Source organism: Nannobrachium achirus (genome assembly GCF_963921795.1).
Source record: "Nannobrachium achirus genome assembly, chromosome: 13".
NCBI lineage: Eukaryota > Metazoa > Chordata > Actinopteri > Myctophiformes > Myctophidae > Nannobrachium > Nannobrachium achirus.
Window position 1 is genome coordinate 50,733,135 of NC_137833.1, and position 13,479 is coordinate 50,746,613.

At 44.1% G+C, this 13,479-nt stretch overlaps 1 protein-coding gene across 1 annotated transcript; it reads left to right on the plus strand.

Annotated features, from left to right (window-relative positions):
• Positions 1–303: 303 nt before the first annotated feature.
• On the plus strand, positions 304–3,899 carry trmt2b (tRNA methyltransferase 2 homolog B; the record flags this gene model as incomplete). The annotated part of the gene is made up of 3 exons (XM_080740815.1): positions 304–1,206; positions 2,791–2,908; positions 3,394–3,899. The coding sequence occupies 3 exons, from the start codon at positions 304–306 to the stop codon at positions 3,897–3,899; spliced, it is 1,527 nt and encodes a 508-aa protein (XP_080596941.1).
• Between the last annotated feature and the right edge of the window lie 9,580 nt (positions 3,900–13,479).

A 13,479-nucleotide genomic window follows, 5' to 3' on the forward strand; every position in this document is an offset into this window, starting at 1 on the left:
GATGTTTGTTGTGTCCAGCGTTTCATTCAGTTATCTAGAGATGAATCTACTGTAGAGGTGACACTGCTCGTTGTTAACATAAAGGTAGGCTACCCTTCAGATGATCCCATAATCCTATAATCCTAGTCATCCCCCTATAATCCTATTTGAAATATTATATTATTAGACTTTTATTCAGTTACAACAGAAGAAGGAAGCAGACATCATTCTTTTAAGTCAGGCAAAAAGAAAATAAATAAAGACTATTATATATATCTTATTATATCATATTCTCAAGGCATTGAGTCAGTTGTAATTATAAATATGGCTTTAGCAGTGGCCTACAAAAGACCATTCCTGATTGTCAAACGTGAGCTTCTTCTTCAGAGCCTCCTTGCAAAAGCCTACCTGTGTTTGTCAGCTGAGACTAGTGGTGTCAGTTCTGCTGTTTCAACTGACCAGCCAGGAAAGACACTGTCAAAGAAAAACTGGAGGAAAAAGCAGAAAAGGCCTCCTTTGAATGAGCAGCACCTGTCCTGGGAAGAAAGACTGGCCGACGTGGTCACCCCTCTGTGGAGACTGAGCTACCATGAACAGCTTGAGTTAAAACAAAAGCATGTGGAAAAGGTCCTGTGTCACCTCTCTGAGCAGCTGTCCAAAGGAACCTCCTCCCAGCTGCCTTCATTATCATTATCTACGGGCCCCAGCCTGCCTTTCCCCGTCCAGACTATTCTACCATCACCGGTCAGGGAAGGATACCGCAATAAGTCAAGTTTCTCGGTCAACTTTGGCGCGGACGGGAACCCAAAGACAGTCGGCCACTACGTTGGCACCGGCAGGAGGCAAAACATTGTGTGTGTCAGCGGGTGTCACCTCCTCAACGAGCCAGAGAAACACAAGCTGGTGGCCAGGTGTTACCAGGACTTCATTCGCCAGTCTCCACTCGAGCCCTGCATCTTGTTCCACGAAGGTGGCCACTGGAGGGAGGTCACGGTGAGGAGCAACGCCGAGGGCCACACCATGGCCATAGTGTATTTTCATCCACAGACGCTCACCCCGGCAGAGAGAGACGTTCACAAGGCTGCCCTGGTGGACTACTTCACCCAGGGTCCCGGGGCGGCATGTCAGCTGGATTCGCTGTACTTCCAGGAGAGCTCCATGACCCGCTGTAGTCGCGAGCAGTCCCCGTACCAGCTTCTGCATGGGCAGCCCCACATATACGAAGAGGTAACTCTCACCACCTGACAAAGTCACTCCGAAAGAAACTAGAAAGGTGCGATTCTGGGAACTTGCCAGTGTGGTCGCGAGGAATCCACTTGGAAATGAATTCCGCCTGAAGCCCCTATCATAGTCCAAGGTGAACTTTAGGTGGCTTTTCCACCCCAAGTCAGAAAATAAGTGGAGGCCATCATAGTCAGTCACGGTGAAGTCCTATTCACCGTGACTGATTGTTCCAGGTCGACCAATCAGTGAACGGGGTGAAGAGCCTATCTAGCCTGACACTCAGCCTGAATTGACATTTCGTTTCACTCCATTATTCAGTCTGAGGTCGCTCCCACCCAGGGCGATTGCTGGGATGGGCGTTGCCAAAGAGGCAGTCTTCTGCGATTGGTTCACCGTCTGACCAACACATGACGTAGTGTTGTTATGTGTGGCTGGCTAGTGGCTAGCCTGTTGCTTGCTAGTGCTACTTGCTAACCAAAGAAACAGGCAGAATAGGAGCACTACGAACTAATAATCAAACACAACATAACATGCCTGCTACTGGTGTTTCATAGCGAGATTTTTCGCGACGCGATGCACGGTACGGCGGCGGCGGCGCTGGTTTACTTGGAAACGCATATGAGTTCTGGGAAACCCCCACCCACGCTGATCACAAGACGCTGATTCACGACGCTGATTCGCCGTACGGACTTTCGAACGAGGCAAGCCTCTTCAATGAGAGCAATTCTAGACCCCTGAATCGCCAAAACAAAAAATGTAAAGGGGTGTGGCTAGCGATTCAGGGTCTGGAACTAGGCTAGAGCCTATCTGTCTGAAAATAAAAACAGATATGTGTCGGGACTCGCGGTGGAAAGCTCTTCACCGCGAGGAATGACGTAACGTTGTAGTTTTATGACTCAAAAAGACTACACTGTGGTGGATAGCTCTTCACCGCGGTACCAACTCTGATAGGGGCTTTACCGTTTATATTAAATGTTGTGATGCCAAGTGAAGCATGACCAAAAGCTTCACTTTTTTTTTGTTGTGCAGCCTTACAACCCGCATAACATCACTCAAAAACACAGGTTCACTTTGCTGGCAAAAAAGTCTTGTGAGCCGGGGCGCCTGCTGGCCTACCGGTCCGGGGCGCATGCCATTTAGGCATTGCCACATAGGCATGGATGCCTGGCGGCGTCGCCGGTTCAATTTCAAATCCGACCTTTGCCACGTGTCACTCCCCATCTCTCCCCCCATTTCCTGTCAGTCTAACTGTCCTATCAATAATCTCGTGAGTGAGCAGGGAGGCATTGGGTACCATTTTTATATTCTTTGGTATGACCTGGCCAGGAATTGAACCCTGACCTCCCAGTCTTAGGGTGGACACTCTAACTACAAGACCACTGAGCTGATACTTCAGTGTTAAACAAATATATAACGTGACATTTTTTATAACCTTGAAACTTGAGTAGTGCTTAAACTTTAAGTGTAGTGGTACTTCCCATCATTGCAGCTGAATTTGATCTTGCATACTGTACATATACTGTATACAACCTAAGTGCACTGTGTTTGGTATCCTCCTCTCATGTTGCACTGTCATTCTTTCAACAGGTTCTGGGATTCAAGTTCCGCATCTCTCCCGACGCCTTTTTCCAGGTGAACCGGGGAGCGGCCGAGGTGCTCTACCGCGCCATTAGAGACATGTGCTTCCCCGAGGCGGCCACAGGAGGTAAGGTAGGGGTGGGCGATATGGAAAAACACAATATCACGATATTTTCCCAAGCTGTATCACGATACATGATTTTATCACGATTCTTTTTTCAAGTTGTTTTTTATGGATATTTTTCAAGTTACTTGACAAAAACTAGACTCTCTGGGTTCCTTTTGGGAGGTCTAAATTGAACTTTACAAGTATGTAACTCTGGCAGTATACAAATGAAACCAAATGGACCCTTACGGGTCCATTTGGTTTCATTTGTATACTGTCAGAGTTAAGTGGAGACCTTGACATTTTACATTTTGAGAGCTACTGATTTAGACCAAAATGCAGGTTTAAATTGAATTCTGCAATGAATCTCTGTATTAACGATTAAACAGGATTTTTTACAAGGCTCCCTCAATTGTATCACGATATATACGATACCTCTGAAAAGCATATCGTGGAGACATTGTATCGTCTCAACGATAATTATCACCATATCACCCACCCCTAAGGTAAGGCCCAGCCAGGAGGAGGTACTCTCCTGGACATCTGCTGTGGCACAGGAGTCATCGGCATCACTATGTCTCCTAGAGTGCACAGAGTCGTCGGCGTGGAGCTCGTCGCGCAGGCGGTGGAGGACGCCCGACACAACGCGGCCCTCAACGACGCGCACAACTGCGAGTTTCTCGCGGGAAAAGCGGAGGTCGTGGTCCCCGGGCTCGCGCCTCTGTTGTTCGGCTCGCCGGACGGAGGCCTTACGGCCGTGGTGAACCCCGCCCGGGCCGGTCTGCACCACCGCGTGGTCCGAGCTCTGCGGAACCAGCCTGCCATTCGCAGGCTGGTCTACATCTCGTGTAAACCGGAGGGAGAGGCCATGAGGAACTTCAGGGAGTTGTGTTGCGCCCCGGACCCACAGAGGAGACTCACAGGGGAGGCGTTCTCCCCACGAGTGGCCGTGCCGGTGGATATGTTTCCGCACACGCCGCACTGTGAACTGGTGTTACTCTTTGAGAGATAGCAAAGTCTTCTGTGCTGGAGGAGGAATTCACAGGGTTATTAATACAATTACGCTGGAATCAAGGGTGGGCAACCTTTGCCTAGCAAAAGTTCACTTAATACACAGCCATTTTTTCAAGGCTGGCAAAACCACCCTGGGCCACACAAGTGGAAAAACTCCCATCGCTTTTACGTTTAATTATAATTAGAATAATAGTAATTGAATAACCTAACAGAGAAACTGTGAACTATTGCACTGCTATTTTGTAAAATAGAAATAAAATGTTCAAAACGATGTTCAATTTCCCTTTTAATTTTTCTTAAGAGAAAAGAGGGTAAAAAAGAAAATCTAAAAGATGTTCACCATACAACACAGTCATACTTTGAAGTATAAAAGTGCTTAAGAGGTTATAAGTAACTCACAGATATCATCTTTTTGAGAGGAGAAAATATTTGTCTTTTACACTGCAGTGATGGTATATGTACAGCAGATGGTGCCATTTGATCTGCCCCAGAGCCACACTTTTTCTTTGTTAGTTTTAATGTAAGTCACTGTTGCACAATGACATAATGAGCCCATTCTTTTGTACAGTTCACTTTAGTCAGACAATCTCCGCCTACTGATATCTAAATCCAATGAATGGGCTAAATCCGGTTGGAGACAATTTGGGGGGGGGGGGGGGGGGGGCAGCATAACTGAATCAAAGCAGCTAACAAACAAACCTACACCCAATGTCTGTTAGCACTGGCCTTCTCCGCCATTCAAGGCCATACATTTAGATTCAACAGTATACATTTAATCAGTAGTACGTATCAGTAAGCTGAGATCACTGATCGTCTGGCTTTGCGAGGACACGGTTACTTTAGTTCAGAGCAGATTATGACAGGCATGTGATTTTGCATGGCTGAGGGGTTGCCAGTTGCCACGTGTTTGTGTCATAATATAATGTATGTTGAAACATCGTACCCATGGCTTGACATGACTGTTATTATTGTTTTCTGGATTTAAATAATGGGATGACAAGTTTATTTGTATAGCACATTCCAACAGCAAGGCAATTTGAAGTGCTTTACATAAAACATTAAACGAGTAGTTCACCCCCAAAATGCCTTTCTTTATATCGATTACTCATCCCATGGAGACTTGTGTTCAATAAAAAAGTTTTGCTTTTGTCGCATTCCTAAGGCAATAATTTGGTTATGATTCATTTACCCCCATTAATTCCGGATGGAGACCCAAATACATTTGGGTCTCCATCCGGAATCAATGGGCCTACAAAGAGTCTCCTCAAATTATTGGCTTCGGAATGCGACAAAAGCAAAAAAATATTATTGAACCCAGGTCTCCATGATGGGATGAGTAATCGATAGGACAAAAAAGTAATTTTGGGGGTGAAAACTACTTCTTTAAGACACAGAGCATTAAGACAGTGGTTCTCAACCTCAAGTTCAAGTTACTTTTATTGCCACACAACCAGGTTGGTGGTATTTAGTTTCAGCACATAAAATGTTGCAGCTATGACAAAAAGACAAGGAACAAGACAAGTGCATAGACATTTGCACCATTACCACAACCAACAATAAACATGAAAAACAGACAAAGGACAAACCTGTGGGTCGGGACCCCCAGAGGGGTCCCCAAATTATTTTGGGGGGTCCCCAGATGATTACCGGTAATTAAATGTTAACATTGTTTTCTCACTCAACAGTAAACAGACCAACATACAGTATAAGAGTATAGACGGTATCTGCACATTTATTAAGTGACAATTTAGGGACTTTAGAGACCTTTTTAGTACCTATGGTCAAACATTGTCCAAATTGTCAAATATTAGAGGCAGAAATTGTGAAAATAGCAATTCTACATGATAACAGCGCGTTGTGAGCATATAGATCGGCTATATATCGGCTAGAACGGCTATTTTCACAATGGAATGGATTGAGTCAAACTAAATGTAATGTCAACTCCTACAATTCCAAGTGCTTGTGCAGGGTGAGGGGTCCCCAGTTCAAATATGATTATTTGGGGGATCGTGGCCTGAAAAGGTTGAGAACCACTGCATTATGAAACAGGGAGTCTCCAGAGTCTTTCGAATTTCAAATGTCATTGCATGATATTACAGGAGATCAGACACAGGTCGGGTGGGGTGGGGGAGAGGGTTGTTTCCCAGATGACCGGTGTAGTGGTAAATCATCTGACACAGTTGTTGTCACAGGGCTATTTCCCCCCCATTTTATCAGTAATCTGTCTCTAGAGATAACGTTTACAGGCTGTGTGAGCCAGTACCAGACCTAGCTTCGTTTACCAGACTTTGATTACATGAAAGTCTGTCTGAACCAGTTCCAGAGAGTGAACCAGGACAATACACAATCAGAACCAGACTAGTAGTGTCAATGTAAGAAGAACCCTCATCCTGATAAAATTCTAATGAAGGACTAAAAACAAGGATACAGCCTTGTGATTAAATGTTTAGCTATCGTTATAAAATGTTTAACAAATGAGATATACATTTCCTGATTTACATTGTTTAAAAGATACAATACGGTATATATCATACAAAACAACATATCACCAATTCGAGACAATCCATGAGGTCCCCTCTGTACACAGAAACACATCCTATCGACGGGGCAATTTGTTTAATGCTGCAATGGCTGAGACGACATAACTCCTGCTAAAAATAAACCTTTTCCCACTTCAAGGTTCTGTATCTTCGGCCAGATGGCACAAGTTCAACCTAGAGATAGAGGGGGTGATCAGTGTAATTTGTTATTGAACAAGTGCTAAGCGTGTGATGGCCTTATTGTCCACACCCAACAGAAAGTGTGGGTGTGGGAAGTCTGATGATCTTGGAAACAATACGAGTAATACTGTAAAGTTTGTTTATGTTAGGCATGGACAGTATAGTGAAGAAAAAAAACATGGGGATCAATACAACAGAACAGGTTGAATTATGCTTTAAGTCAGTGGTTCTCAACCTGTGGGTCTGGACCCCCAGTGGGGTCACCAAATTATTTTGGGGGGTCCCCAGATGTTAAGCTAAATGTTAACATTGTTTTCTCACTCAACAGTAAACAAATCAACATCTATACTATAATTTTCCGAATGTCTGTCTGAGTGAGTGAGTGAGTGAGTGTCTGTCACAGCGTTTCTCCTCAGTGGCTGGAGCAATTGATCTGAAATCGCATCACCATTAGCATATGAACACACCTGACATAACTGTGAAGCCCGTTTGTCACTTTCACAAATCATATGCTGTATATTAGCATTTTTATGGTGTATCTACTATCTATTCTGCATCTAGCATGAGCATATCTATTCTGCATCTAGCATGAGGCAAAATGTTTAACCAGCTGTGTGTGTGTGTGTGTGTGTGTGTGTGTGTGTGTGTGTGTGTGTGTGTGTGTGTGTGTGTGTGTGTGTGTGTGTGTGTGTGTGTGTGTGTGTGTGTGTGTGTGTGTGTGTGTGTGTGTGTGTGTGTGTGTGTGTGTAGGTGGGGGGGGGGGGGGGGGTGTTGTCTGGCCCTGTTACAGATGTTGTCCAAAAATCATGCAGATCGGATTCGGTACACAGTATCTCTGTAGCCATTAAACGAAACGGGTATTTCTTACATTGATGCTCCTACATATTATCATGCAAGCACCAGTTAAAGTTACTTTCCATCCCTCATATACTGTGTGCACACACAGTGCACACCCCATAACCCACACACTGCACATCATTTCGGAGCTCATATCTTTGAACGGGTAAAAGTTTAAGTGTAGATTGGGTATCTGCACATTTCTAAAGTGACAATTTAAGGACTTTAAAGACCTTTTTAGTACCTCTGGTCCAACATTGGTCAAATTGTCAAATATTAGAGGCTGAAATTGTTGAGCTGATCTACATGCTCACAACGCCTCGCGTTGCGAGGCGTTGTGAGCATGTAGATCCGCTATTTTCACAATGGAATAGATTGAGTCAAACTAAATGCAATGCCAACTCCTACAATTCCAAGTGCTTGTGCAGGGTGGGGGGTCCCCAGTTAAAATATGATTATTTTGGGGTCGCAGCCTGAAAAGGTTGAGAACCACTGCTTTAAGTAATAGCAGAAAATATGGCTAGAACATCATGTAGCCTATATATATAGCAGGCTATACATGTTTTCCCTCTATGGTCAATTAGTAATCCAGAACAGCTACAGTATGCTGGATGTGAAACCACACTTTGAACCTGGTGTGTCATTATAGGTAAATTTGCCTATAATGAGTAAATGATACACCAGGTGTAAAAGAAAAAGAAAAGTTTAAACTTAAATTTTCTTTTAATCGATGAGAAGTTAAAGCAGTTCACCCCCCAAATGACTTTTTTTCCTATTGATTACTCACGCTATGGAAACTTGAGTTTTTAAGAAACAGGGAGTCAGCGTCTTTTGAATTTCAAATGTCATTGCATGATATTACAGGAGATCAGACACAGGTCAGGTGGGTTGGGAGTGGTACTTTCCCAGATGACCGGTGTATAGGTAAATCATCTGACACAGTTGTTGTCACAGGGCTATTTCCCCCCCATTTTATCAGTAATCTGTCTCTAGAGATAACGTACAGGCTGTGTGAACCAGTACCAGACCTAGCTTCTTTTACCAGACTTTGATTACATGAAAGTCTGTCTGAACCAGTTCCAGAGAGTGAACCAGGACAATACACAATCAGAACCGGACTAGTAGTGTCAGTGTAAGAAGAACCCTCCTCCTGATAAAATTCTAATGAAGGACTAAAAACAAGGATACAGCCTTGTGATTAAATGTTTAGCTATCGTTATAAAATGTTTAACAAATGAGATATACATTTCCTGATTTACATTGTTTAAAAGATACAATACGGTATATATCATACAACACAACATATCACCAATTCGAGACAATCCACGAGGTCCCCTCTGTACACAGAAACACATCCTATCGACGGGGAAATTTGTTTAATGCTGCAATGGCTGAGACGACATACTGTAACTCCTGCTAAAACAAACCTTTTCCCACTTCAAGGTTCTGTATTCGGCCAGATGGCACAAGTTCAACCTAGAGATACAGGGGGTGATCCGTGTAATTTGTTATTGAAAGTGCTAAGCGTGTGATGGCCTTATTGTTCACCAGTAAGACTCCCTAATCGGGAGATAAGCGACCGTAGGTGGCTTATCTCCACAAATAGGGCAAAAATTTGTTTTTCCTAAATCTTCCTGATCCATGTTGATGACATGAGTGCAGACATGCTGTGTAGTGATCTTTGTGATTTTAGGGCAAAATCTGTAGGAGCAGTGTCCAAAAATGTGTTTTGCAAGAATCGGCCTCATGGTGGCGCTAGAAGAGGGGCATGTGAGAAATGAGGGGTGGGGTGTCCGCGTTGCCTTGGCGGACGAATAGGTACCGGCCCCGGCTCTCCCGGACGCTCCTAGCCCGAGTTACGGCATTTTCTGTGAGCTGCAGTGGAGGGGGTCCTCCACTGGGGGCGCCACCACTTTTGCATCCGTTCTGGAGCACCAGGAGTCGGTGGTCCCCGGGAATTCCCCGTGAGCAGCCCCGTTGGGGTGGTCATGTGGTCATTTTTGCACATTTGGTCATTTTTTACATCTGGGGGTCCCCCAGGGACCTGGAGGTCCGGGGGTCCTTGGAGGTTGTAGTTTGGCAGGCAAGGAACGTGTGTGCAAAATTTGGCATGGATCGGGGCAACGGTTGCGGAGATATGAGCAGGGCAAGAGTGTGACACGTGAGGTGTGACAGACAGACTGACGGACTGACACTTTGTGCAGGGTTTGATAGTAAATGCGACCTACGGTCGCAATAACAGAAAGTGTGGGTGTGGGAAGTCTGATGATCTTGGAAACAATACGAGTAATACTGTAAAGTTTGTTTATGTTAGGCATGGACAGTATAGTGAAAAAAATAAACATGGGGATCAATACAACAGAACAGGTTGAATTATGCTTTAAGTCAGTGGTTCTCAACCTGTGGGTCTGGACCCCCAGTGGGGTCACCAAATTATTTTGGGGGGTCCCCAGATGTTAAGCTAAATGTTAACATTGTTTTCTCACTCAACAGTAAACAAATCAACATAAAGTTTAAGTGTAGATTGGGTATCTGCACATTTCTAAAGTGACAATTTAAGGACTTTAAAGACCTTTTTAGTACCTCTGGTCCAACATTGGTCAAATTGTCAAATACCAGTAAGGCTCCCTAATCGGGAGATAAGCGACCGTAGGTCACTTATCTCCACAAATAGGGCAAAAATGTGTTTTGCCAAAATCTTCCTGATCCATGTTGATGACATGAGTGTAGACATACTGTGTAGTGATTTTCGTGATTTTAGGGCAAAATCTGTAGGAGCAGTGTCCAAAAATGTGTTTTTAAAAATCGGCCTGGAGGTGGCGCTATATGGGACAGATTCATGTTGATGGGATGAGTGTAGACATACTGTGTACCGATTTGCGTGATTTTAGGGCAAAAATTGTAGGAGCAGTGTCCAAAAATGTGTTTTGCAAGAATCGGCCTCATGGTGGCGCTAGAAGAGGGCCATGTGAGAAATGAGGGGTGGGGTCTCCGCGCCGGCAAGGCGGACGAATAGGTACCGGCCCCGGCTGTCCCGGTCGCTCCTAGCCGGAGTTACGGCATTTTATGTGAGCTGCAGTGTAGGGGGTCCTCCACTGGGGGCGCCACCACTTTTGCATCCGTTCTGGAGCACCAGGAGTCGGTGGTCCCCGGGAATTCCCCGTGAGCAGCCCCGTTGGGGTGGTCATTTGGTCATGTTTGCGCATTTGGTCATTTTTTACATCTGGGGGTCCCCCAGGGACCTGGGGGTCCCTGGAGCTCCGGGGGTCCTTGGAGGTTGTAGTTTGGCAGCCAAGGAACGTGTGTGCAAAATTTGGCATGGATCGGGGCAACGGTTGCGGAGATATAAGCAGGGAAAAAGTGTGACGTGTGAGGTGTGACGGACTGACGGACTCACTCACACTTTGTGCAGGTTTTGATAGTATAAGAGGCTGAAATTGTTGAGCTGATCTACATGCTCAGGCGTTGTGAGCATGTAGATCCGCTATTTTCACAATGGAATAGATTGAGTCAAACTAAATGCAATGCCAACTCCTACAATTCCAAGTGCTTGTGCAGGGTGGGGGGTCCCCAGTTAAAATATAATTATTTTGGGGTCGCGGCCTGAAAAGGTTGAGAACCACTGCTTTAAGTAATAGCAGAAATTATGGCTAGAACATAATGTAGCCTACAGTATATATATAGCAGGCTATACATGTTTTCCCTCTATGGTCAATTAGTAATCCAGAACAGCTACAGTATGCTGGATGTGAAACCACACTTTGAACCTGGTGTGTCATTATAGGTAAATGTGCCTATAATGAGTAAATGATACACCAGGTGTAAAAGAAAAAGAAAAGTTTAAACTTAAATTTTCTATTAATCGATGAGAAGTTAAAGCAGTTCACCCCCAAAATGACTTTTTTTTCCTATTGATTACTCACGCTATGGAAACTTGAGTTCATTCATATTTTTGGGTTTTTGTCGCATTCCTAATACAAAAAAAGTTAAAAAGTAAATTCACCCCCATTGATTCCAGATGGGGACCCGAATGCATTTGGGTCCCCATCCGGAATCAATGGGGGTACATTTATTATAATCAAATTATTGTCTTAGGAATGTGACAAAAAACCAAAAATATTACTGAACTCAAGTCTCCATGGCATGAGTAATCAATAGAAAAGAAATGTAATTTTGGGGGTGAACTACTCCTTTAAATTTCTTCTTTTCCCCCCAGTAGATGGTGCTATTTCTTGGCGCTGTTTTATCTGCCCCAGCTGAACTTTTACTATCCCCTGTTGCATAATGACATAATGTGGTGGTCTCATGTTTGGGTTGAGTTCACTTCAGTTCAGACAGAGCACTGTAGGTTATGACAGACAGCATCATTTTGTGTCAGAGGGGGTTACCGCCGTTTATGGGCCCTTATACTGTATGTTGCAACATGGTGCCCTTGGCTTGAGATTTTCTTTTTTTCCTTTTTTTTTCTCCCCCTCTCCTCTGTGAGGTAATGGGATGACAATGACGGTCTAGTCAGTGTCGTCTAGGCCCCAAACCATGTGCTGCTGTGCCTGGCAGAGCAGACAGAACAGTCAACAGAGTGTCTTTTTTGGAAAGGAATGAGATGCAGGTGGGGGCCGTGGGGACACTTCTTGCAGTGGCGTCAGTTCAGCAAAAGCTAGGGTATGGCAACGATGGGAGTCCTCATGGAAAAGAGGCATTACATTTTGTATAACACGGTTCTATTGTGAAAATAGCAGATCTACATGCTCACAACGCCTCGCGCTGCGAGGCGTTGTGAGCATGTAGATCGGCTATTTTCACAATGTCTGAAAAAAACAGAGTATTTTCTGTTTTTTACACAGGTTTCTACGGTTTCTTGGGCTGGATATGGCAGCCTGGAATGGTTGTTCAAGTGCAGCAATAATGCATTATTAACAATAGTGCATTGCACCTGTGCAGCTGACCTGCGGAACCTGGGAATATACCATTTTGTCAAGATGGGGAGAATACAAGTGTGGAGAATATAATTATAATACCTTGTTAAAGTGACCATTTTGTTAAATTTTGCATTTGTAGTTATTTTACTGTAATTTAATAACCAGCACAGATATAGACAAAGAGACATTCATGGATTTATATTTAAAAGTAACTTTTATGTTCCCCCCCCTGGACCCAGGGTATGGCAGCTGCATACCCCTGCCATACCCAATTGACGCCCCTGACTTCTTGGACTGAATTCTTGCATCTTCACGGCCTTGGGTCGGACACTGCAATTGGCACGTCAGCAGTGTAGCACTCAGACCTTTTTTACGCAAGTAAAAGTTGCAATATCACAATGAAGAAATACTCTGTTAGAAGTAAAAGTCGTCCTGTCCTGCAAAATCTTTACTTGTAAAAAGGTATTGGTATCAGAATATACTTACAGCATGTTGCATCAAAACACATTGCGAACTTGTAGATTGTCTGTTTCCGAATAGCCAGAGTATAACGAATTGGTTCATGTACAGTACGACAGTAATCTAAATCTACAAAGTAACTTGTAGCACAACTTTTGCCTCTGCGATGTAGTGGAGCAGAAGCATAAAGTATTGGAAAAAATGGCAATACTCAAGTAAAATAAGTACAGTACTTGAGTACATGTTCTTAGTTCCACCACTGCAAACATAGGCCAGTTCAGTGATGCAATGATGCATGATCAGGTGAGCTCCACTCTGCTGCTGCTCCATCTGATTATAATTTATCACCAGATGTATCATATTGTGGAGGTATTCAACTAATGCCATTATCTGCTGACGTGAGAGGCTCAGGCTAACCCATGAGCACATGCATTGGGAATATGATAGCCATCTCCAGGCAAGGCCAAGACTATGTTACAATTTGGGCATTTCGGAGACAAAGTGCAAGATGAATAGCAAAAGCGCTGGTCAAAAACCCACAGGGTAAATAATAAGCCGAGGTCAAAGAAAAGGTTAACGTAACAAAGTAACAAGGATTAAAGGATCACAATGCAACTATTATTGCAACCGTCAGGTCGCAGTT